This window comes from Haliotis cracherodii, unplaced genomic scaffold (genome assembly GCF_022045235.1).
Source record: "Haliotis cracherodii isolate W230 unplaced genomic scaffold, xgHalCrac1.p SCAF_1, whole genome shotgun sequence".
NCBI lineage: Eukaryota > Metazoa > Mollusca > Gastropoda > Lepetellida > Haliotidae > Haliotis > Haliotis cracherodii.
In genome coordinates this window covers 3285384-3311313 of record NW_027266264.1, presented here as the reverse complement: position 1 = coordinate 3311313, position 25930 = coordinate 3285384, and the positions used below count along the sequence as shown (strand labels likewise).

The 25930-nt window shown below is 40.3% G+C and overlaps 1 protein-coding gene across 4 annotated transcripts in view; it reads right to left on the bottom strand.

The window, feature by feature from the left end:
- LOC139471471 (ADAMTS-like protein 4) overlaps nucleotides 1-25930 on the bottom strand; it is a 257840-nt gene that overhangs the window by 33531 nt on the left and 198379 nt on the right. For all 4 annotated transcript variants that reach the window (XM_071253835.1, XM_071253838.1, XM_071253842.1 and 1 more), the window contains 3 exons: nucleotides 17754-17961; nucleotides 2544-2722; nucleotides 679-1612 (listed from right to left, as the gene is read on the bottom strand). In XM_071253835.1, coding sequence (XP_071109936.1) covers nucleotides 679-1612; nucleotides 2544-2722; nucleotides 17754-17961 — 1321 coding nt within the window. The remainder of the gene's footprint in view (nucleotides 1-678; nucleotides 1613-2543; nucleotides 2723-17753; nucleotides 17962-25930) is intronic.

The following is a 25930-nucleotide window of genomic DNA, read 5'->3' as shown; positions in this document are numbered from 1 at the left end:
ACCAAGCATGGGCCTTAAACAGGCAGAATTTCTGTCCAAAGTTATAAAGCAATGGAAATATCCGAGCAGAGATGGCCAATTCACTGTTTCTCCAGTAATGTTCACATGGCAACACACCAACATTCACCATGCTCTGAACATGGTGCAAACCAAGTGTGAGTGAGTGATGGTTAACGCCAGTCAGCAATATTCCAGCTACATCTATCGGTCTTCAGATGATCAAGTACAGACTGAAACCAACAGCAATGATCCATGCCACTGGAGTATATCAACCTAACCATTCAGCCAAACCTACTCTGACCTGGCGTCCAAATATACACACCAACAAAAGAAACGCAAACACCATATACTCATATTCAAGAGATATTAGATTGGTTCGATGCACAAACGAACATACTGGTATGTTATGTGAACCGACGCTCATGAACGCATCACATAAGACGTCATAGACCCATGACTCGAGATGCACCATTTGTCTCATGCAGGATTAGCGTGAACAGTTTGGAAATCACATGCAGCAATCGTGATAAGAATAAAGACACTGTGGTAACACTTCTCAACGTAAGTGGTAACATACTTCTCTATATGTTTCTATGGTTTGTGTTTCTTTTGGCGGTGAATATATATCAAAATAATACAAAGGAATTTTGAATTGAAGGTATCAGACTGCAGACTCACCTCCTCCGCATGTCCTGGAGCAGTCAGAGAACCCAGAAATCTTCCATGCATACACCTCCCTACTCGCGGTGCCGTCGTTGGGAATCTGCTGAATGTTGTTGTAACTTCGACTGCTACTGACGGCTGAACTGAGGTAGTTGGGGTTGGCCAGACGGTTGCCCCGGTAGCTGGGGTCAGTCTGGGATCTGTAGGTGTTGCTCGGGTACTTCTGTGTTTGGGAGGATCTCACCGAGGAGGTGTATGCTCTCCTGTCATTGGTCTTCTCATGTTGAGGTCTGTTTGAATAAGATCTTTGATTGGCTCTCTGGTCTGTGGACGTTCCCCATGATGTGCGAGATGGGGAAGACCTGCTCTGGGTGGGATTGGCTGGACCCTGGTCTTGCCTTCTGGATGCATAGTTTTGATTTGAGTTCAATTGATACTGTCCGTTAGAGTGTCTATTGGCATAGGCTGATCTGACAGGTTGCCTCTGATTGTCTGGGTATGTTCTGGCAATAATTCTTCTTCTGCTGCTCAGTCGGAGCTGTTTATTCCGGTCATATGCTGGAATATATCGTGGAGACTGGCCATGTTGTATTCTACTGCTATCTCCCCCTGTATCCTGGTGCCGAGACACGAGTCTGTGCCTGTTACGATGTCTCTCCTGGGATACATGCATATCCCCTTGTTGTCTGTTCAGCTCACCAGGATTCAAACTCGGACTTGGAGCTGCAGTCGTTGTATGTGTATGATGCTTGTTGCCATGGTGACCATTTCTATTACGGTGACCATGGTTGCCCTGGCGACCACTATGGTGCTGATGGTGTCCTTGACGGGGAGAAGGGCGTGTGTCAGCTGCTTCCTCATGACTGGACTGAGCCATCCTGACTCCCATCTTGTGTTTGGGTATCGTGAAGTGGTACACAATCCCAGGGTTGTGGTGGTAGTACAGAAGCTACAAGACAAAAACACAGGATGTACTTCTTGGCTACATTCTCAGGAATCAATGAATGAATGAATGAGTATTGTTCTACGCCGCATCAGCAATTTTCCAGCTATTCGCAGTGAGGACCAGTTAAAAAATTTCATACATGTGAAAGAACAACCATAAAAGTATTCTCAGGAAATGAATTGATAAAATTTGAAAGAGATCCCAGAAATTAACCAAGAAATGATATTATATTCCGGCTGTATAGGGGTAAATAGTATACTCATAATCCTTGCTCATGTGCCATTACAGAAGCTCATCTTTAATTCAGGAATAACAGAATAACATGTCAACATTGACAATGCCTTTGGATCAGTTTATCAGCCTAACATTGGATAGGAAACAATCAGTGTTGAACGTTTCATGCAACCTTTTCATCCATACAGACAAACCTGTGGACAGTGAAGGAAATATCACCTTCCAAAGGCAAGGGACTTAATTGTAAAAGTCCACTTTCCATCCTTGCTGAACTAGGCTGGAATTTCTTTGCTCGATCGCAGTGCCACCAGTGGCCATTACGACTTATGTCCCTTTTATGTCCCTCCTATTTACCAAGTCAAGCCAGTCAAGACGATCTGATCGATGATCAAGATCCATATTGTAATAAAATGGGTCTTACTTCAGGAAGAGCATCAAATCACATGAGCACCTTGATTAAAAACATGAAAAGATTTGGAAAATATCTGTTGATGCCAAGACGACGGTACACTTGCTTTGCAAATCCTGCAATGATTTTGTTACACAATTTTGATTTTGACACACAAATTCCAGCCTAGTTTGGCGAGGTGGAAACTGGACATTCAGTCAGTCAGTTACAGTAACTCCCTTACCTCAGGAAGATGAGGAAATATTAACAACCTTCCATTTTCAACCCCCTTACAAGAGCTGACCAACCCACCTGCACTTCGATGTCTTGAGTTGTTGGGCCATCGGCAAACAAGCACTCTCCCGGACAATGGCGGCTCTGACTTCTGCCATATCGGAAGGTTGTCCCTGCACCACGTACAACACCGGATGGAGTGAGGCGCCGGTTGCCATTGAGGAAGTACAGCCCATTCTCTCCTCCTATCTTCAGAGCTGAAGCAAATGTAAGAATATAATGACCCATTGGCAGCTGTGTGTTTCATGTCTCATGTATGTATACATGAGTTAGTTGTCCCACAATACCCTTAGTATGAGATACAGGTGAACACATCATTCAACATATATGTCCAAGACATCGAAACCCTCTTTCTGAAAGTAAAGTTAGTCCTTCAGCAACCCATACTTGCTGTAGAAGGCAACTATGCCTGTCGCAAGAGGCGACCAACAGAATTGGTGGTCTGACTCATATACTTAGTTGATGCATGTCATATCCCAATTGCGTAGATCGATGCTCATGATGTCAATCACTGGATTGTCTGGTCCAGACAGGATTATATACAAACTGCCACCATGTAGTTGGCATATTGCTGAGTGCGGTTTCAAACCACAAACAAGCAACAAGCTAGAATTATTGGTGCAACTGTAGATTTCAAAGAGTTTTTACTTTGATATGGGAAAACAAATCCTCAAATGTGTTATTTACTGTCTTCAAAATAAAAGGACACCCGTATCAATGGTAAAAACTGAATGACACAAATACAGCCTGGCACCAGGGAGGAAGGTTCCAGTGTGATGGGACACACACCTGAATACTCTTGGTTGTTGGTTTGTTGTTTAACGCCGCACTCAGCAATATTCCAGCTATATGATGGCGGTCTGTAAATAATCGAGTCTGGACCAGACAATCCAGTGATTGACAGCATGAGCATCGATCCACGCAATTGGGATAGGTGACATGCATCAACCAAGTCAGCGAGCCTGACTACCCGATCCCGTTAGTCGCCTTTTACGACAAGCATAGTCGCCTTTTATCGCGAGCATGGGTTGCTGAAGACCTATTCTTCCCCGAATCTTCACGGGTAGAATACTCTTGGTAGTGAAGGAGATATGTGATGTCATGACTGGTGTGTATGTCAAATAATGTGGTGAACTGAAATACTTTATAGACCAAACAAACAAAAAAACTTCACAAATCTAAATCAGTTTAATCAAAAGAAAATGAAAACATAACCTTTAAAGAACTCTTTTTTGATAGTAACAAGAAAAAAATCAATTCATTTTTTTTCATTTTTTATTAAAAATTATTCTTGATATTGTAAAATAGGTTATCATAATTTCTGAGTGTTTGCTTTTCAAACCAGAACCTCAGGCACCCCACTTGTGCCCTTTGTAGTGCAGACACTGGACATAATGTACATTTGCCATTAACATGGACAGTTATTTGTGCTGTGCTCCTACATTGGTGACACAATCTAACTGATGTTTTATACAGGGAGACTTCAAACAGGCTCTGTCAAACAGCGAGAGTTGTACAAATGTACTGTGTGTGCTCTTTACCTATCTTCTCACATTGAAAGTAAATATAACACTATCTCTGTTGAAAGAAAAATATCAAGAATTTTGTTTTCATGACCTGAAAAACATTGGGAAGACCTTTACATGTTATTCTGGAACAATTTGGGGCTAGTCATCCGTCAAACATTCAACCAAATTATGATAAGAAGATTAATCATCTGCATGAAGTTTAACTCGACATAAAATCAAAAAGGATTTAGGAATTTATTTTGCAAAACCTTATTGATATGTTTCATGCAGCTCAAAGGTTTTTGAGTTCTATAATTACAGACAAAAACTCCAACCTCTCCATTAAACAATGAAGAGTGTCAAGAATGTAAAACCCCAAGAAGTAACAGCTAAGTCCCTACTACGTTGAGTGAGTGAGTGAGTTGATTTTAATGCTGCTTTGAACAATAGTTCAGTTATATCATGGTGTGTCAGCTTGATGTGGGGGGAAAGCCCAAAGTGATGCAGGTGTTGGAGATTTACTAATGATACATGAAAATAGTGTTGATAAGCCTAGAAACTTAATAACAACTGCATTTATAAAGTGCCAGATTCCATTCATGCATGCTCATAGCGCTACACTATTATTACCCCGGTCAATGGATCAGTGTGCACTTGATTTTCATTCTCAGCTCCATGGGGAGTATACAACCCAAGCTGCCCGTGAGGTGCTAGAAGTTCAACAGCCAGATTACCATCTCATCCTACTGGTAACCCACTCACTGCTGGGTGAACAGAGGCACATATGGTACATGTGCTTCAGTGTGGGGCAGGACTGAAGGCCTAGAAACTCTCAGGTATCAAGCTGCTGAGCCCGATCACCCATCCAACTACTCCCCGAGACCGACATTCCCTAACTTCACTTGTGACCTGTGTGCTGTGACCTGTGACCATATGCCACCAAACCATTATCAGGAAGAACTGAGGGATTCAAACCCATGATCCTTTATTTCTGGCGAACTTAAGGGATACACCTCTACACAGCGAATTGCAGTGCCTTAGATGACTGAGCCATGCATGACAGCTTCAGGTCTGAACTGATACAGAATATTGAATTTGGATTCGTGTTCATAACCCCTTATCCAAGGACATGATATTAAACATCTCTCTGAAATCTCCATAAAACTCTGTACAATATTGCTGGGTCCAGCAAATGTACCACCAAATCCTTGTCTCAGAGATTAACCATAATCCTTAATACAATCAAGGAAGGACTTTCTTTCTTTATATTTACAGAAAGTATTTGAGACAAGTGGAATTAATACCATGTGGATTCTCAAAAACTCAAAGGATTTGCTTGACTTTTTACAATCTCAGAAAAGAACCAGGTTTCCATTCTGTAAAAAACATTTGATTTTTCAACTTTGTACACCACTATCCTATAACCTGATAAACTTAAGGAAAAAGTTATTCCTTGATCCACGGATATTGTTATTTATCATATAATGGGTAGGTTTATCGGCAGGATAAAGCCAACGGATAAAAACCATATCCGTTGGGGTCATATGCGGATAGAGATGCAAATATCAAAGGTCAAGTAGGGACTACTTTCACTGTTGATAAACAAACATGGCGTCGCCCTTGTCATTCGGCAAATCTGGATAAACTAGACAGATAATTGCTATCATTATCAAAAGAACAGTCTAATATACTGAAAATCAGTGTCTAACTGTGACGTAGAGAAGGCATTTTATAAGTTTTGGTAACTTTGGAGATATAAATTTCGAAACAATTTTGCGAGGGCACGAGGCCTAGCCAAGCGGGATCAGTAGCCATATCGGTGCTTGTAGACCTCTGCGGCTTGAAACCTTCTCCACAAATTAAAATAGTTGGATTTGTTTGAATTGTTACCTTGTTTCATTTTGTGACATAATAAATATTAATGCGCGCATTCCAGGAAAACTCGCAATGTTTCGGTAATGTTTGTGAGAGAGGGAAAGCGATTTTGAAGCACAGAATTAAAGAATGACATTATATGATAAAGAGGTTATCACGCTTTTGTGTTTGGGGTAGGTAAATAACCTGTATTAGGAATAAACACTATGTATTTAGCTCGCCAAGGCTGGCTAAATACAATGTTTATTCCTAATGCAGGATATTTACCATCCCTAAACACACTCGCGTGATAACCTCTATATATCTATCTTCAGAGGTTCATGGCAATTTGTCAAAAATAAAAGCAAATGCCATCTGAAGTTTACTGAGAAAACAATATGTGAAATGTTGGCCTTCCTCATTGATAGCAACAGAGTTTATCAATATCCTATATCACCAGTTCACCACTAGACTGATCTGTATAGCAATTTTCATTCACAAATTTTCAACAGTTTGGGAGTTCCTCTCCTGAAACTAGCACAACCCTTGTTTTCAGTAAAGTCTAACTTGTCGTCATGAAAAAAAAAATACAAAAAAATAACAACATCCCAAATCATCAAAAGGCCCCCGTTCACCACTTGATTGTCAACAAGAAATATTCAGCTGTTTAGTTCTGCTCCGGAAACGGAAAACGGACAGAGGACACTAACACTTTGAATTGAGTGGATGATGATAAACATATATGGCTTATTGTATATATCGGGTGTCATCACTGATTTTCAGAGCTCCATTGACATAATTTTCATCACTGTTTTGCCTTTTAATCTGTTTCAGCAAATATTCAAGCCTGATTATTCTCTGGCATTGCATTTTGAAAACAAATAATGCTAGTTGAATTTCAATTTATTGTCATGTCTGAACACTTCTTTACAACATAAAGTGTTTGGCTCAAGCCAGTGCAGTTGACTGCTATGAGGACAAATTGCTTGAAGATATCACACTGCGACTTAGTCTCATATGAATGTTGACACTTTATTCTCAAAATTCTTTCCATTCAATCAAACCATGTAACAGACAAAATGAGCATCCAAAGAAAACACACAAGGCAACAACCATCCTTGTAGTTTTCACAGTTCCACATCATGTCATCTTGTGTTTTGTAGCACTGACAAAAAGGTGCCACAATCTGGGGACAGAACCGACTGGCACTCAACAATTAGCCAACCAATCAGTGTTTAGTCAGGTGGGAGACGTCCCTTTGAAGTGCTGGTGCCATGAAGCTGCCCAACTCTGTCAGCAACAAGCAGGGATGGCCGTCATCCTCCTTGACTTGCTCTGCTTACTAATTGATTCTCCTGTATTGTGCCTTTCGTCACACAGGTGCTAAGACACTTGATGTTGTGTTTGACAGTCTGAGCTGACTGACCCATGGTCATGTTGAAAGAATGGGCCACGAGGTGTACAGAACAGTGTTCTGTTGTGTTCTGTACATCGCTCACTTGCACAACCTGTAAGTAATATATTATTGTTTGTATGTCTAATCCCAAAGAATGCGTTTGATCATGAAACAGTTATTGCGTGATCTGTGACAAATCTGTGGTATAAACATGTGATGTATTGTGTCCACTGTGGTAAAAACATGTGATGTACTATGTGTCCACTGTGGTATAAACATTTGATGTATTGTGTCCACTGTGGTATAAACATGTGATGTATTGTGTCCACTGGGGTATAAACATTTGATGTATTGTGTCCACTGTGGTATAAACATGTGATGTATTGTGTCCACTGTGGTAAAAACATGTGATGTACTATGTGTCCACTGTGGTATAAACATTTGATGTATTGTGTCCACTGTGGTATAAACATGTGATGTGTTGTGTCCACTGTGGTAAAAACATGTGATGTATTTTGTCAACTGTGGTAAAAACATGTGATGTATTGTGTCAACTGTGGTATAAACATGTGATGTATTGTGTCCACTGTGGTATAAACATGTGATGTATTGTGTCCACTGTGGTATAAACATGTGATGTATTGTGTCCACTGTGGTATAAACATGTGATGTATTGTGTCCACTGTGGTATAAATATGTGATGTATTGTGTCCACTGTGGTATAAGCATGTGATGTATTGTGTCCACTGTGGTATAAACATGTGATGTATTGTGTCCACTGGGGTATAAACATGTGATGTATTGTGTCCACTGTGGCATAAATATGTGATGTATTGTGTCCACTGTGGTATAAATATGTGATGTATTGTGTCCACTGTGGTATAAACATGTGATGTATTGTGTCCACTGTGGTATAAACATGTTATGTATTGTGTCCACTGTGGTATAAATATGTGATGTATTGTGTCCACTGTGGTATAAACATGTGATGGATTGTGTCCACTGTGGTATAAATATGTGATGTATTGTGTCCACTGTGGTATAAGCATGTGATGTAGTGTGTCCACTGTGTTATAAACATGTGATGCATTGTGTCCACTGGGGTATAAACATGTGATGTATTGTGTCCACTGTGATATAAATATGTGATGTATTGTGTCCACTGTGGTATAAACATGTGATGGATTGTGTCCACTGTGGTATAAATATGTGATGTATTGTGTCCACTGTGGTATAAACATGTGGTCCATACCATATTTCCAGACATGAACCTAATGTTATTTGGCAGTTTTGTTATAGGCAGTATTGTTGATTGTAAGTTGATTGTATTTAGTTGCAGCAGTTTGATTGAAGCGCTTGTGTAATTTTGTAGTGACCTTGACCCTGTGGTTTATATTCCAAACTCCATCCCAGCAATGAATGAGGAGCTTGTGAGAGACTTGCCCATAGTAATCAGCTACAGGGAAGTACATTATTCCAGGTACTTCCGGGTGGAAGTCTCTAAAAGTCTGGCTGTAGCAGCGAGATGAGGGCCATACGAGGCTGGTTTCCCTCTGACAAGATGGAACAACATGCCTCACTGAATACCTTCGACTGTGACAACTTCTGGACATTCGTGAGTGCACTGACATACGCAACAGGGCCTGTTTGTAGTAGCTGCCACACATGTGACACATTGTGTTGCCATTTAAGATTGTGAACCTAATTCTGTGTTTCAAAATAATTTGTTGATAGTATATTGATCTTGTGTGGTTATTTACTCATTTCACAATTTAGTTCTGTATGTACCAACTTATGAAATGAAATGAATTTCTGCTAACTACATCAAATACAGTATGGAGTTTTACTGTCTATTACACACTGTTTGGGGTTCAAAATGAAAACTAAGTGAAGCTGAGTGTTACGCTAGCACAAGGCAGTCACTAAGTGCTTGGCTTAATCATGTTCAATGACCTATTGGAATGCAATTCAAACATAAATCAGGTGGCTTAACATTATGAAAATATACCTTTTGGATGGCTAGAAGAAGAAAATGTTTGTATATTAAAACACGTATTTGATCTTGTAGTTGCTTTCCATATTAAACAAATATACTTAGTTTAAGAAAACTCACATATGGTTAAAGTTATATAGATTTACATGTTATACAAATACAGTATTTACTTACGGTCAATGTTGATTCACTTAACAACGCTTGCATATTTATTTAAAAAGCCTACTTAATTCAATCACTTCAGATAGAGCTAATGCTCTGTTCAACACTGTTAAATATCTGCAATAAAGGCTTCAGATAGAACTAATTCTCTGTTCAACACTGTTAAATAGCTGCAATAAAGGCTTCAGATAGAACTAATGCTCTGTTCAACACTGTTAAATAGCTGCAATAAAGGCTTCAGATAGAACTAATGCTCTGTTCAACACTGTTAAATAGCTGCAATAAAAGCTTCAGATAGAACTAATGCTCTGTTCAACACTGTTAAATAGCTGCAATAAAGGCTTCAGATAGAACTAATGCTCTGTTCAACACTGTTAAATAGCTGCAATAAAGGCTTTAGATAGAACTAATGCTTTGTTCAACAATGTTAAATATCTGTAACAAAGGCTTCAGATAGAACTAATGCTATGTTCAACAATGTTAAATATCTGTAACAAAGGCTTCAGATAGAACTAATGCTCTGTTCAACACTGTTAATGATAAATGCTCTGTCCCTGGGGTTGGAACCAAAAGCAATTGCAACTAAACATTAAATATAAGAGCAAGGTATTGTACTTATTTACGGATACAAAAAAGGAAAATATTTATTGTTTAAATTGAGGGAAGGATGGTTGGTTGGTTGTAGAGAGGGTTGGTGGTGGGGCATTAGATTGAGGGAAGGATGGTTGGTTGGTTGTGGTGAGGGTTGGTGGTGGGGCATTAGATTGAGGGAAGGATGGTTGGTTGGTTGTAGAGAGGGTTGGTGGTGGGGCATTAGATTGAGGGAAGGATGGTTGGTTGGTTGTGGAGAGGGTTGGTGGTGGGGCATTAGATTGAGGGAAGGATGGTTGGTTGGTTGTAGAGAGGGTTGGTGGTGGGGCATTAGATTGAGGGAAGGATGGTTGGTTGGTTGTGGAGAGGGTTGGTGGTGGGGCATTAGATTGAGGGAAGGATGGTTGGTTGGTTGTGGAGAGGGTTGGTGGTGGGGCATTAGATTGAGGGAAGGATGGTTGGTTGGTTGTGGAGAGGGTTGGTGGTGGGGCATTAGATTGAGGGAAGGATGGTTGGCTGGTTGTGGAGAGGGTTGGTGGTGGGGCATTAGATTGAGGGAAGGATGGTTGGTTGGTTGAAGAGAGGGTTGGGTCACAGGTGGGGCATCATACTGAAGGATGGTTGGTTGGTTGGTTGTAGAAAGAAGGTGAGGTATTGAGGTGAGGGTGTGACATGGTCAGGTGTGACATGGTCAGGGTGTGACATGGTCAGGATGTGACATGGTCAGTGTTTGACATGGTCAGGGGTGACATGGTCGGGGTGTGACATGGTCAGGGTGTGACATGGTCAGGGTGTGACATGGTCAGGGGTGACATGGTCAGGGCATGACATGGTCAGGGTGTGACATGGTCAGGGTGTGACATTGTCAGGGTGTGACATGGTCAGGGGTGACATGGTCAGGATGTGACATGGTCAGGATGTGGTGGGGTCAGGGTGTGACATGGTCAGGGTGTGACATGGTCAGGGTGTGACATGGTCAGGGGTGACATGGTCAGGGTGTGGTGGGGTCAGGGTGTGACATGGTCAGGGTGTGACATGGTCAGGGTGTGACATGGTCAGGGGTGACATGGTCAGGGTGTGACATGGTCAGGGTGTGACATGGTCAGGGGTGACATCGTCAGGGTGTGGTGGGGTCAGGGTGTGACATGGTCAGGGTGTGACATGGTCAGGGTGTGACATGGTCAGGGGTGACATGGTCAGGTGTGACATCATCAGGGTGTGGTGGGGTCAGGGTGTGACATGGTGAGGGTGTGACATGGTCAGGGGTGACATGGTCAGGGTGTGACATCGTCAGGGTGTGGTGGGGTCAGGGTGTGACATGGTCAGGGCATGACATCGTCAGGGTGTGGTGGGGTCAGGGTGTGACATGGTCAGGGTGTGACGGGGTCAGGGGTGACATGGTCAGGGTGTGACATTGTCAGGGTATGACATGGTCAGGGTGTGACATGGTCAGGATGTGGTGGGGTCAGGGTGTGACATGGTCAGGGTGTGACGGGGTCAGGGGTGACTTGGTCAGGGTGTGACATGGTCAGGGTGTGACATGGTCAGGGTGTGACGGGGTCAGGGGTGACTTGGTCAGGGTGTGACATGGTCAAGGTGTGACATGGTCAGGGGTGACATGGTCAGGGCATGACATGGTCAGGGCATGACATGGTCAGGGTGTGACATGGTCAGGGTGTGGTGGGGTCAGGGGTGACATGGTCAGGGTGTGACGGGGTCAGGGGTGACATTGTTGGCTGTAATGAAGGTGTGTCAAGGGGCGTTGAGTCTGACGGACAGAAGAATGTGGGTGGTGGTGGTCATTTCACAATGTAGTGCAATACACAGTTGGGACATTCTTCTCAATCACACAGGGCTAACCACTGTGGTGTTTACATGGTAGTGACATGAGTATGTCACACTGAACCAACGAGAAACATAGCAAGGGGATATTTGGATAGATGAACAGAGCGGCTATACGTGAGGTGTGATCCTAACAAAATCGCAACTTGTCATATGCTTACAATTAGGCCCTACTGTTTATACAGAAGACAGTGAAACCTGAAGCTGTCAGTCAGTGTTTGGTGGGTGGGAGTAAATACTGCCCCACTGGTATATTAAGTTTTCATAAGAAAGGCTATAAGAAACAGTAATTATTAGATAAACACATCTTCACAGTGGTCTCATGTTATTCCAGTGCCACAGACAAGGACAGGTGTGGGAGCATCTTCAGTGTTGGAGGTACAGAAGTGTCCAGTGAGGGAGTCACCACACTGGTATTGGCAATATAATAGCATAGAAACATATTACTTAGAAAACCAATTACTCTAGATTTGGATACTATTGAGACAGCCTCGAGGGTCTGGATACGTATGAATATACATAGGGTTGTATTGTTACCTCGCTCTCCATATCGGGATCTACATACGTGTAGTGTGTTCTTGCACATGTTCTGTTTGACAATAATTCCTTCTTTAAAATTGGAGGACATAGATCCTTCAGCTGATACACATCATACAAACCAGATATTTCTCTCCTTTAGAAGACTTCAGAAAGATTACAAAAGAACATTCTGGTAGTTCATAGCCTAATTCGACTTATCTTTTTCAATGAATATTAAATTTGGTTTTTTTTACACTCACTCATTTTTTAAAATTGTCACTCAGATTGCTAACATGTTGAGGATCTTCAATACTTTCTACATCATATTTTCTTACTTTCCACTTCAAAGTACTGACTGCAGCTATGCGGATGCTGAAATATGCGCAGCAGTTTGTGCATGCTCTGCCATACAAGAATGCTAGCCCGTGATGTTTCAACTGGGGACTTCTCTATGGAGGCATCTCAGGATGAACTTTGGTCTTCATTCTCGCAAGCATATTCATATTTCCCTGGCTGTGAGGGAATCCTGTCCTCTTTGACCAACATAGGCGGTACAAGGTTATCTTATTGATCTGGTTGTCTAAATTAGGAATAGCTCGGTTTTGAATTTCCAGAAAGTCTTTTAAGTCAAGACCAGGCAAAAAATACCTGTGGTTGTCCACAGATCGTGCGACCATAGTAAGAATATTTCACACACATATCTGAAAAATTGTAACACCCATGTGCAGTGCAAGGATCTAGAAAAATGTTGTAACCTTTCACAAGACTGTACTTAAATGTGAGGAGTTTCAACCACGTCACTTGTTGGCGTAGGAGGGAGATGGTTTAAAGTGTACTGGGTTCAGTGTGTAGGACAGGAGGCTGTGTGGGTAGCAGTCAACTGTTTTTTTCAAATACATGTTTGAATATTTCTGTGTCTGCATCTTAAAGTATCTGTGCTAAGAAGGTGACCTAAACATGTTAAACCACAATCTGGATGTGAACACTGATCTTCTGTCTTACTGATACTAGTTGCCTATACCTCCTCAACTTCAAAATACTGACTCCCACAAACACCTACTAGTCTTGGAGATCCTTCTGAACCTAACCCCCTGCTGTCCTCCAGTCAGCATCTGTACAATTCAAAACATCAATGCCAGATAATTATCAGTCTTAATATTTCCCTAAACCGACTCTATTGGGCACAAAAGGCACAACAGCAACGAAAACCGTACGACTCTATTGGGCACAAAAGGCACAACAGCAACGAAAACCATACGAAAGGACCACTGAAAATCAGTGATGACACCAGGTGTCCATGATAAGGGCAAGCATGTCCCGCTCTACCGGAAGCACCCGCCACTCACACAATTAGCATAAAAAATGTAAGTTTTTGTTTGTTGCCCCAATGCCGCACCAGGTACCACTTACCCCCTGCAGACAATGGAGTCTAGATCAAACATCCAGTGATTGCAAATCTTGATCACACAATCCAGTGACACATTTACTGATTTTATTGAAACTAAAATTGATATGTTGACTTTGAGATTCTGCTGAAGTAAAGAGAAACACAACAGAAACACAAATGATGCACTGGTCTACAGTTTCTACAGGTCTGATCCATGTTGCCGACACTGATTGTCTGAACAGAGGAAGAATACCTTCATATGTTTCCGACACTGCTTGTCTGAAGAATACCTTCATCAAAAGATGGAACAATAATTAATTGTTTACAGACACCACATGAGTCTCCCTGCCTCTAGGTTCCTTTAATTTCAGACCTGCAAGAGCTATGCCTTTGTGAAAAGATTCCAAAAGAATACTTCAGCAGATAAACATCTATTAAGTGTTGTTCAGTAAAACATGCCTTTGAAGCACCTCATTCCATTGTCTTTTGTGTGCCATCTGAGCAATGTATGGCAGTATGAATTATACATGTGTGAAAATTTTATCCCATTTTTAACAGTTTGTTTATATCCATTGCTTATACAACCAGGTCATATGAATGGCAGTCCGAGCTCTTGTTTTAGTACAAATATATACTTATCTATACCCATGGTCTATCTATGGCACAGTGCATGTTCAGGTGATATCCTTTGACTGGTGTTTGGTTCACTGTGATATTCCCCTTCACTTCCCCCAATGTTCCTGCTGCCTGGGGAATTTTTCATATCGTATCATGACATTTTATCAAAAATTCAAAGATGAGGAAAAATATAATGCGTGGCATATCTGATGGATTTAACTGCACTGAATGTGTGCTGTGACCAGGGTAGATAACAATACTGTCTCCTGTCATCCCTTGACCATCGTTTTATCATGTATGACAAGGAGAATGCTTTTGGTGACCGATAAGAACTAACCACTGACATGACACATCTACAGATAACAAGTTCTTTATTATTTGTAACAACATTCACGGCTATTTCGTGCCCCCTTCTGATGAAGTAGCCTTGAAACATGATACACTAAAGCTTCCTGTCTTCAAGTTCAATTCATTCAGCTTCTGCTATCATCACTATTCGACTGAAATACTGCCAATGTGACGTTAAATTTTAACTCATTCTATCACTCTCACTTCTAAATGCCTTTCAAAGACAAGCAATCCCGTTTCCCTGCACTTGGGGAGAAGGATATCATCAATATTTTCAACTCTTTTAGTAAATATGAAATGTTAATTACCTGTGCTGCTTCAATTGACTATGGGCAACTGAATTTACTCGAATCTTAATATTTGATAATGAAAGCAGACTTGTATTCCCCGAACCGCACTCTCCTGGTCCAGAACATGTCATGTCACTCCAGCCAATCTAAAGCTACAGTGTTGTACAAATTGTCCACATCTAATTGAGAACATTCTAGGGATCATGTGGGATATTTAATTGAATGAAGTTTCTCGATGGTGTAAAACCTGTTTAGCACATGTTGGTAAACGCTGTATTGACACAGGTAGACCTTTGATGTCCAGCATTTGCTCGTCAAGTGTTTTCTGATTCCCACCTGTCATGTGACATGTCTGGTTTCACCCGACAGGAATGTCAGCTTGATTTCTGGACAGCTGACTCAGTGTTTTAGACAATTCAAGTTGTATAAAGTTTCAATCATGTTTCTAGTTGTGCAAGAAGCACCATCAATCTGAAACACTTCAAAAGAAAGAGTTCTGCTTAATCACTGAAACCTAAAACGACCCTGTCAACTGCAGCTGTTGGCTGTATCATTGTTGTATCATGTTTGTATCCTTGATTTGTATCATGTTTGTATCCTTGATTTGTATCATGTTTGTATCCTTGTTTGTATCATGTTTGTATCCTTGTTTGTATTATGTTTGAATCCTTGATTTGTATCATGTTTGTATCCTTGTTTGTATCATGTTTGTATCCTTGTTTGTATCCTTGTTTGTATCATGTTTGTATCCTTGTTTGTGTCATGTTTGTATCATGTTTGAATCCTTGATTTGTATCATGTTTGTATCCTTGTTTGTATCATGTTTGTATCCTTGATTTGTATCTTGTTTGTATCCTTGTTTGTATCCTTTATTTGTATCATATTTGTATCCTTGTTGTATCATTTTTGTATCCTTGATTTGTGTCATGTTTGTATCCTTGATTTGTATCATGTTTGTATCCTTGTTTGTATCATGTTTGTATCCTTGATTTGTATCATGTTTGTATCCTTGTTTGTATCATGTTTGAATCCTTGATTTGTATCATGTTTGTATCCTTGTTTGTATCGTGTTTGTATCCTTGATTTGTATCTTGTTTGTATCCTTGATTTGTATCATGTTTGTATCCTTGTTGTATCATTTTTGTATCCTTGATTTGTGTCATGTTTGTATTCTTGTTTGTATCCTTGTTTGTATCATGTTTGTATCCTTGATTTGTATCATGTTTGTATCCTTGATTTGTATCTTGTTTGTATCCTTGTTTGTATCCTTGATCTGTATCATGTTTGTATCCTTGTTGTATCATTTTTGTATCCTTGATTTGTGTCATGTTTGTATCCTTGATTTGTATCATGTTTGTATCCTTGTTTGTATCATGTTTGTATCCTTGATTTGTATCATGTTTGTATCCTTGATTTGTATCATGTTTGTATCCTTGTTTGTATCATGTTTGAATCCTTGATTTGTATCATGTTTGTATCATGTTTGTATCCTTGATTTGTATCTTGTTTGTATCCTTGATTTGTATCATGTTTGTATCCTTGTTGTATCATTTTTGTATCCTTGATTTGTGTCATGTTTGTATCCTTGTTTGTATCCTTGATTTGTATGTTTGTATCCTTGTTTGTATCATGTTTGTATCCTTGATTTGTATCATGTTTGTATCCTTGATTTGTATCATGTTTGTATCCTTGACTTGTATCATGTTTGTATCATGTTTGGCCATGTCAAGGGCGGGAAAAATCATCAGGGGGAAAACTGACCTTTCAAATCTCAAGCAAGTACTCAATCCTTATCCGTTTACAGGTATTTATTAAAACCTAAAGGTACAACATTCAATACTTAATGAAGCCTAATAACTACCGATGTACCATTACTTATGATCAGCCCTGCCACCCATTCATTACAAACTGGCGCGATATCCATCAACTGTAAGAGAGATAAACCTTAGCCATTACAAGTATTAATCCTTGAGTAAAATGTCACCTGTTATAGTGAACAGCTTCTCCCTTTTTGATATGAGGCTGATGAGCAAATAGTCCTCAACATGATGTAATCTTACACAAACAAAATACAGAACTGTGTGTGATTCTGATCATACAATAACCAACCTCAAGAGGTCAAGGGACATATTAACGTAGAGAGATTCTGGATGTCCATACACAAGTCATCAGAAGATCCCCTCCTGATTCCAAACAGTAACCAAACACTTGCATGAGAATGCAGGGAATTATTAGGGGTTCCAGTGCCCTTGGCAGGCAAATTTTGAAAAAGTTGTGATAGTGTTCAAAATCTGAGTTTTCTTTAAGTTCCTATTTTTGTAAATTTTGAGGAATTTTAAAATTTTAAATTCAAATTGGGAATTTTTCCTATCATTTGCTGCACACTTGGGGCTGGGCTCTGAGCAGGTATCAATACATCCCTGGGATTATCTACACTATAAAGCATACTTAATGTGCAACTGTCTAGAATTGTCGACCACTTCTAAAACAAAAGCTGTTGACCTGTACTTTGGACAGGCTGCTTGTGACAATTTGTCCATAAATTTGAAGAATTGAACACCTAACTTCTGAGTCACCACCATGTTTAGGAACAGATCAGGTACCATTTCACTCTTTGCATGGACCGACATTCACAGATGTCCTCTGGAGGTGAAATGATTGGATGATTGGCGATCATCTAGCTTGGAGATACAAGGTATTGTGTCAAGCAGAATCCTTACCGAGGTAATTCCGGCTCTTGGCCAGCTCAGTGATGTTGATACTGCAGGCCCCGGATGGGATCTTGGTGATGACGTTGTAGCCATACTTGTCCAGCTGTCGTCGTGTGAAGATGCCGGAGATGATCTGGCACGACTTGCCGTCACCGCCGCAGATGCCACACTGGTCCACACTGGATCCAGACCCTGCGATGCCATCACACCCAATGTCCTGAAACAGAGAACAGACAGTTCTCACAACCATTGTCTGTTTGTTTGTTTGTTTGTTGTTTAATGCCGCACTCAGCAATATTCCAGCTATATGACGGCAGTCCATAAGCAAGTTTGGACCAGACAATCCAGTGATTGACATCATGAGCATCGATCCATGTTATTGGGATACGATGACATGCATCAACCAAAACAGCAAGCCTGACAACCCGATCAAACCTCTTAAGACAAGCATAGTCGCCTTTTAGGGCAAGCATGGGTTGCTGAAGACCTATTCTACCCGGGTCTTCATGGTGCCATAACCTTTGTAACATCAGGACATCATCAGTCATATGTCAGTGTTAATTCAGTGTGTGAATGTCAGTGTTAATTCAGTGTGTGAATGTTAATGTTAATTCAGTGTGTGAATGTCAATGTTAATTCAGTGTGTGAATGTCAGTGTTAATTCAGTGTGTGAATGTCAATGTTAATTCAGTGTGTGAATGTCAGTGTTAATTCAGTGTGTGAATGTCAATGTTAATTCAGTGTGTGAATGTCAGTGTTAATTCAGTGTGTGAATGTCAGTGTTAATTCAGTGTGTGAATGTCAGTGTTAATTCAGTGTGTGAATGTCAATGTTAATTCAGTGTGTGAATGTCAGTGTTAAATCAGTGTGTGAATGTCAGTGTTAATTCAGTGTGTGAATGTCAGTGTTAATTCAGTATGTGAATGTCAGTGTTAATTCAGTATGTGAATATCAGTGTTAATTCAGTGTGTGAATGTCAGTGTTAATTCAGGGTGTGAATGTCAGTGCTAATTCAGTGTGTGAATGTCAGTGTTAATTCAGTGTGTGAATGTCAATGTTAATTCAGTGGGTGAATGTCAGTGTTAATTCAGTATGTGAATGTCAGTTGTAGAGCTAATAACACTACTGAGAGTAAAATAACACTGAAAAAATGCATTTCCTAATTTTATTTAATTAGTCCCAGGTTTTCATATACCTAATCATTTCTATATACAGTGAAACCCTGTTTATCTGGATGGTATTAATCCTAGCAACTTTGTCTGGATCAACACATTTCTGGTTAAAAAACAAATTTGTGGATGAAAACATTTTTGGTTCATTGAATCATGGTTAGTTAATGTCCCTTTGATTACATTTAGTTATTGCCAACAGAAAATGTCCACATTTCTTTTTCTTTTCAGTTTAAACCATGATAATATGAAACCCATGCAGTCTCTGATAAACCAAATGGATTAACAAGAATCCACTGACACGCTGTTCCCAAGAATTTCCTTAAACAAACATCTGTTATCAAATCACCTATCAGACAGAATTAATCTCCAGGAGTAGAAATTCTTTGAAGAAATCCCACCCTGCCCGGTGGTCACAACACGCGAATCTATCGTCCCACGTGTAGATGTATCACGTTCTGTCCAAGAGGACACCAAAGTATCTGGAGGATTAAACCTGTTCCTCCAGGACCACGAGGCAGTAGCACCTGTCGGTCAACTCGACACAGGCCGGCAGTCAGGGCCAGGCTGTCCCATCATGTCACTGTCCACTATGTCACAGTCACCGAAGGGGGGGGAAGGGGGCCAACAGAATGGAATTTAGAAAGCAATGAGATGACCTCCAAAACTCCGACCCAAATGATGAACTATCAGACCTCCATCTCACAAAACTAAAAGGCATTCTAAATATGATTAAAAAAGATTCTGTTTCACATTCCTTGTGTGGTAAACATGGAGAAGAAAGATACAATTGTGACGATCAGATAACATCATGTAAACAACATTTGCTTGTGTTGTGTATTGTTATTTTGATATTTTCAATTTATTTTAATATCAACAACCTTTTTAACACAAAATCTCTCAAAATACTCATATCCCCCACCAATATGACATATCAAAGCTCTCCTCTCATGAGGCTGCTGAGGGCACAACGTAAAACTGAACACGTTTGTGTCACTAGGAAACACATGGCCCAGTGGGCCACCCAACACCTGTATAACAATATATAGACAACACCAGAGAACAGCCAACTCAAACTCCCCCATCAAATATTGCAAGGAGATGTGGCTGCCGGAGACACTGCAAGGAAATAATTCCTGAGCAGATACCACTTGAGTAAATATCCAGGTAGCTACCGGTTTCCTCGTCTGTCACATCATTCTGCTTCACTGTAGGAAGTGAACCAAGTCACATCAACATTTCCAAAATCTCAAAGACGTTTACCAGAGTGTATATGTAAAACCACATTCACTGAATAATACAGAGTAATTATATATCTTACTTTTTACAAAATAACACAAAGTCATCTTGTCAAAAATGTGTATCTAATTCTACACATTCTCCCTTAATCAGGTGGTAATAATTGAAAGAAATAACAACAATTTCTAGCCTACTGCGATTGGCTGAAGAGACTGCACCTGAAGTGTTTGTTTATTTTCACGAATGTTAAAAAACTTATGTGTGAGCTAATTTGTTGAGTACACTCATGAACAAATAGTGAAAATCCCTTAAAGCTTTGGTGTAGACACATGTGTTTCTTGAGTACTAATTACTAGGCATCAGCGTGCTCCCTGCCTCGTGTTTGCAAATAAACCTTCTAAAACACCAAACATCTCACAAATAACACTTGTGTAAGATTTCAAACTCTTGTAATTATTCCCCTGTAAGGGAAACGTTACCTAAGAAATCTGATTAATTAATTTGCATTTAAAGTGAGCTTAAAACAACAGTGATCTCAGGCATATTCTCTCTCTCTCTCTCTCTCTCTCTCTCTCTCTCTCTCTCTCTCTCTCCTGTAAGGGAAACGTTACCTAAGAAATCTGGTTAATTGTTAGCTTAAAACAACAGTGATCTCAGTCATTGTACTCATACAAAAAGATACAGTGTTGCCAATTACAACAATAGATACAATATATCCCCAAGCAAATAGATATAATATTGAAAATATCTCCTTGCAGAAGTAGATACAAAGTTGACAAGCTCCTCTCCAGCAAGTGGAAAATCTCTCCCATTGCAAGTGGATATGTGTCCTGAATACAGTATTTACGTGGTTTTTTTCTCCTAACACAATAACAAACATAATGATATGTACTTGTGACTACACATATTCACTGAGCGGCCAGTATTTAGGGTCACTCCCTTGTATCGTGCAGCGTATGACAAGATATAATCAACAACTAGGATCAGGATTAGTGAAATGACACTTCAGGAATGGTCAGAATACTCACGTCAGGAATATGATACTGTCCCAAGGACAATGTGCATGAAAGGGGTTGTTATGTGAGTTTGTAGACAATGTCTTGGCTGTAGACAGTGTATAATCAATGAGGTACATTATACACTGTTAACAGCCTGTGTTGATCTCAACCCTGGCTTCAGGAATCTGACATGTATTATGGATGCATGTTGTTTATATCATAGCATCCTGTTACTCTTAAGTCAGCAAAGTAGGTTTGTCATGTCACCTGTTTGTTGACTGGCAACATTTGCACTGTTGAAGCTTCAGCTTGTAGGCAGCGTTCGAAATAGACATCAGCCCGTAGGCCCGAGGCCGACAGATTTGTTCTTGGGCTGATAGTTTTTCATTTCATCAGGCCCTTACGGCCTGCAGTTTATTTAACCAAGTTTTTATTTAGCATTACTTAAGTATGGGATAAACATAACTTTCATACTTATAAACAGTGGGATAAGACCTCTCATATGGTGTATGACATGGTGTCACAAAGATGTTTTACAAGCTGATAATTTCCTGATAAATGAAAACTTAATCTATCACCATCACATCTCTGGGAACTCGGAGTCACAGCAGTCCAAGCTTCTGGTTGATCGGTTGTGTTTTGTAACTTATATAGCAAGAGTAGTGCTTCAGCTGATATGTTTGGGCCTACAGTATTTCCACTGGGCCTACAGTATTTCCACCGGGCCTACAGTATTTCCACTGGGCCTACAGTTTTTGGAATGTGCTGGCACTTAAGGCTCTTAGTTTACTCTGCTGAGTTTCTGACACTGCTTGTTAGCCTCAGTTATGTCAGGGGGCACGGGTGGCCCAGTCGTCTAAGGCGCCGCGATTCGCTGTGCAGAGTTGCGTCCCTTGGGCACGCCAGAAACCTATGATTGTGGGTTCGAATCCAGGTTCACCCCGATTATGTTTCTAGGTTTGTCAGCACCATACCCGTGCTCGTGGGTTTCACCGAAGTGGTAAACGTCTGAGACCTGCATCACTTCGGGCTTTCCTCCCACATTAAGCTGACACGCCGCGATATAACTGGAATAATGTTAAAAGCGGCGTTAAACCCAACTCACTCACTCACTCACTCAGTTATGTCACTGCTCACAGTGCCAGCCCAGGACATATGAGTGAGTGCTTTATGCTGCTTCAATCACTAATCCAGCTGTGTCATGGACTGTGAGGGACACCAAGAATGGACATGTTCAACTGGTTGTCACACCTTACAATATATAATACCAGAATTGTTTTGCATTATTTGATGTACTGTAAGAAAAGTTTGAATCCACAACAAATCAACTTCTTACTTTTTAGAACCGCTACCATCTTTTTGCCAACATCATTTTTCATCTATGACTTCCATATGGATGTTTGTATTGTGACTTTGATAAAATTGAAACCTTAGACATGCTAGATATCAAACGAATAGGATTTGCTTGGAAATATGCTGTAAGAATGACGTCATCAACATCACATCTTGAGTCATGTCATGATGTGTCTACACTCTGATAGAATAGTGTTGCATGTCCACAGTTGCAAGAACTACATATATGCATTACATTTGAACTCTTTGTTAAAACATATGCAACTTGTATTTTTCAAAAGGTTATGTTTCAGCTGTACAATGCATATACGTTTTTGGGATAATCCAAGCATGGATGTTGACACAAGGTGTGGTTTTACAATTTTTGCCGATCCTTGCATTAAAATCCTGTAAAGCTATATCATTGGGTGTGTCTTGACCCAATCACCGGTAGATTCCAAGAAAACATGCTGTTTCCGGCTTAGTTTATGAGAAAATACACAAGGGTATCTTAATCCATGGATGTAAAACAATGGTTAGCAGAACAAAAAAAACCAATTTAAATGGTAAATCAACATGTCTGGTGATTTTTTATCTCAAATTATAAATTTGTACTGACCAAGTTTCTTATCACCTGTTCGTGTACTGGAATTCGCTGAAGGTGTAAATTTTTTCTGCGCATGTTATGTTATTTTTTTCCCCCAAATACTGAATCCGCTAGAGGGGGGTACGCACTATACTCAAGAAAATACAGTATGAATTTCAGGTGCTCACTTCGGAAACTAATGGCAACACACTAAAGAGACTGCACAACATCTTTCTTCACATATTCCTTTTCTTAATAAGTTAGAGATAATGAAATATTGAATTATACATTGTTCAAGGGCAGACAACTTTGAAAAGCCTGACCCTACACCACCAAACACAAGGGCGGAAACGTTTATGAAAATTAAGAACTAAATATTTCACTAAATAAATCCAAGATGACCAACAACTGGCACAAAACTAACTAATTCAAACATAACCAAACAGTGTACAAGATCGAAGCCTACTTTCACAAAGGGATTTCAATTTGTTGAGTGTATCCTCCTGTCCCCCCTCATCCAAAGAATAACTCTGTGGTTATGGAGCAACAGCAAGCCATTGTTGTAGATAGCAAATACACTATTGTGCAAAGCGATCGAGTCTATATCAGCCTGGCAAAACAGTCCTCCACCTGATTTATCATGTACTATGACATATCCAGCCTGTACAATGTTAGGTTTGTCATATCAAGTCATTAACATGCAATCGCCAGTACAAATCCTAGGATAGTTCTCCTGGCTGAGAACAGGCGTGTATTGTTGTCAAAGATAGGGCTTGGACATGGACCCAGTATTCTTCAACTTGTTGTTGAAAGTGTCACAAAAGTTAAACAAACTTCCCCCAGAACTACAGGTGTGTTTTCAACTCTGTCACTGGGTGACTCATCAGGGATTTCTTTGTTGTGTAAGTCATCAACTTTTTAGAACCAGAGCATGTGTTGCTTTGAGTGTTGTTTTTTTTACACAACAACGTGTGAATCCTCTTGCAAGTATCATGACCTTTTTATGTTTTCAATATTGTAGTGAGTGAGTGAGTATGGCTTTATGCAGCTTTTAGCAGTATTCAAGCAATATCACGGTGGGGGACAACAGAAATGGGTGTCACACATTGTACCCATGTCGAGAATCGAACACGGGTCTTCGGGTGATGAGCGAACGCTTTAACCACTAGGCTACCTGACCGCCCCTTCAATATTGTACAACATATCAGTATAGTGTGTCAGTACAACATCTCAGTAACATCAATGTGTCAATACAAAGTGTTACTAAAACCAAACATATCCATAGATCAGTGTCAGAATTGTCGCAGGAAATATGTCTGATGTCAGAAAATGCGGTAAGATACAAAATCTTCAAATCAAATTGTTCCAGGCAATGAATCTTTCCTATGAACAACAAGTTTCCTTGTACATGCTCTAGCTTGTACAGCACACAATCAGTAGGAATTAGACCACATTTCTGCAAATAAAATTCCTTAACTTATCTTTGGACAAGGTCCAAATAAAATATTTGGGTCTGGAAACCGATGAATTGGCTTATCTGAGCAAATACTGTAAAATAAATGTGAATGGACATTCTGACAGAAGAAACCAATGACTGATGCCAAGTAAAATGTTTCTTCAAGAATTACGTTCATCTGCAGGTCACAGCAGTACCTGCACTTGACTGGCGGTAATAGACAAACCTGGGGCAGAAACTACAAGGCATTCTAGAAATGCACAAAAACATAACCTTATTAACGCACATAAGGGGGTTGGAAATTGGCTGCATTGAGTCAGAGAATGAGTGTTATAACACTACGTGTTATGACATCTTAGCTTGTACAGCTATAGAATACTGGCTTGCAAGTAATTAAATCTGGACAGGACAAACCAGTAATGGAGTAATGAACCATGTTGGATTGATGCACACTCACACACACACTGTGACAATCAAGAGGTCCAGGGGACCTGTCACACGACCATCAAGGGTTCCAGAATAGTGTGTATAAAACAACATTGTGGTGTAAAACAACATTCACTCACGCACCCATTCCATGAGTGAGTGAGTTGGGTTTAACGCCGCTTTTAACAGTATTCCAGTCAGCTTAATGTGGGAGGAAAGCCCAAAGTGATGCAGGTCTCAGACGTTTACCACTTCGGTGAAACCCACGAGCATGGGTACGGTGCTGACAAACCTAGAAACATAATAGGGGTGAACTGGGATTCGAAACCCATGACAATAGGTTTCTGGCGTGCCCAAGGGATGCAACTCTGCACAGCGAATCGCGGCACCTTAGACGACTAGCCCCCCCCCCCCCCCCCCCCCTTTCCATGAGAACCCATGAGAGCCTTATTAGAAATATAACATACACTGAATAACATTTATAACAGGGATTACAGTGTTATAAATGCACTAATGTAGAAACACTATGAGGTTTCTGTAATTACATCTGAGTAAGGCACTAGAAAGACAGTCATCCTTCCTTACAATGTTATAAATGCACTAGAACTATATAGGCACTAGAAAGACAGTCATCCTTCCTTACAATGTTATAAATGCACTAGAACTATATGGGCACTAGAAAGACAGTCATCCTTCCTTACAATGTTATAAATGCACTAGAACTATATAGGCACTAGAAAGACAGTCATCCTTCCTTACAATGTTATAAATGCACTAGAACTATATGGGCACTAGAAAGACAGTCATCCTTCCTTACAATGTTATAAATGCACTAGAACGATATAGGCACTAGAAAGACAGTCATCCTTCTTTACAATGTTATAAATGCACTAGAACTATATTATTATTTATTATGCATTATATGGGCACTAGAAAGACAGTCACCCTTTCTTACAGGGCTCAGTCCTCTTGACCAATAT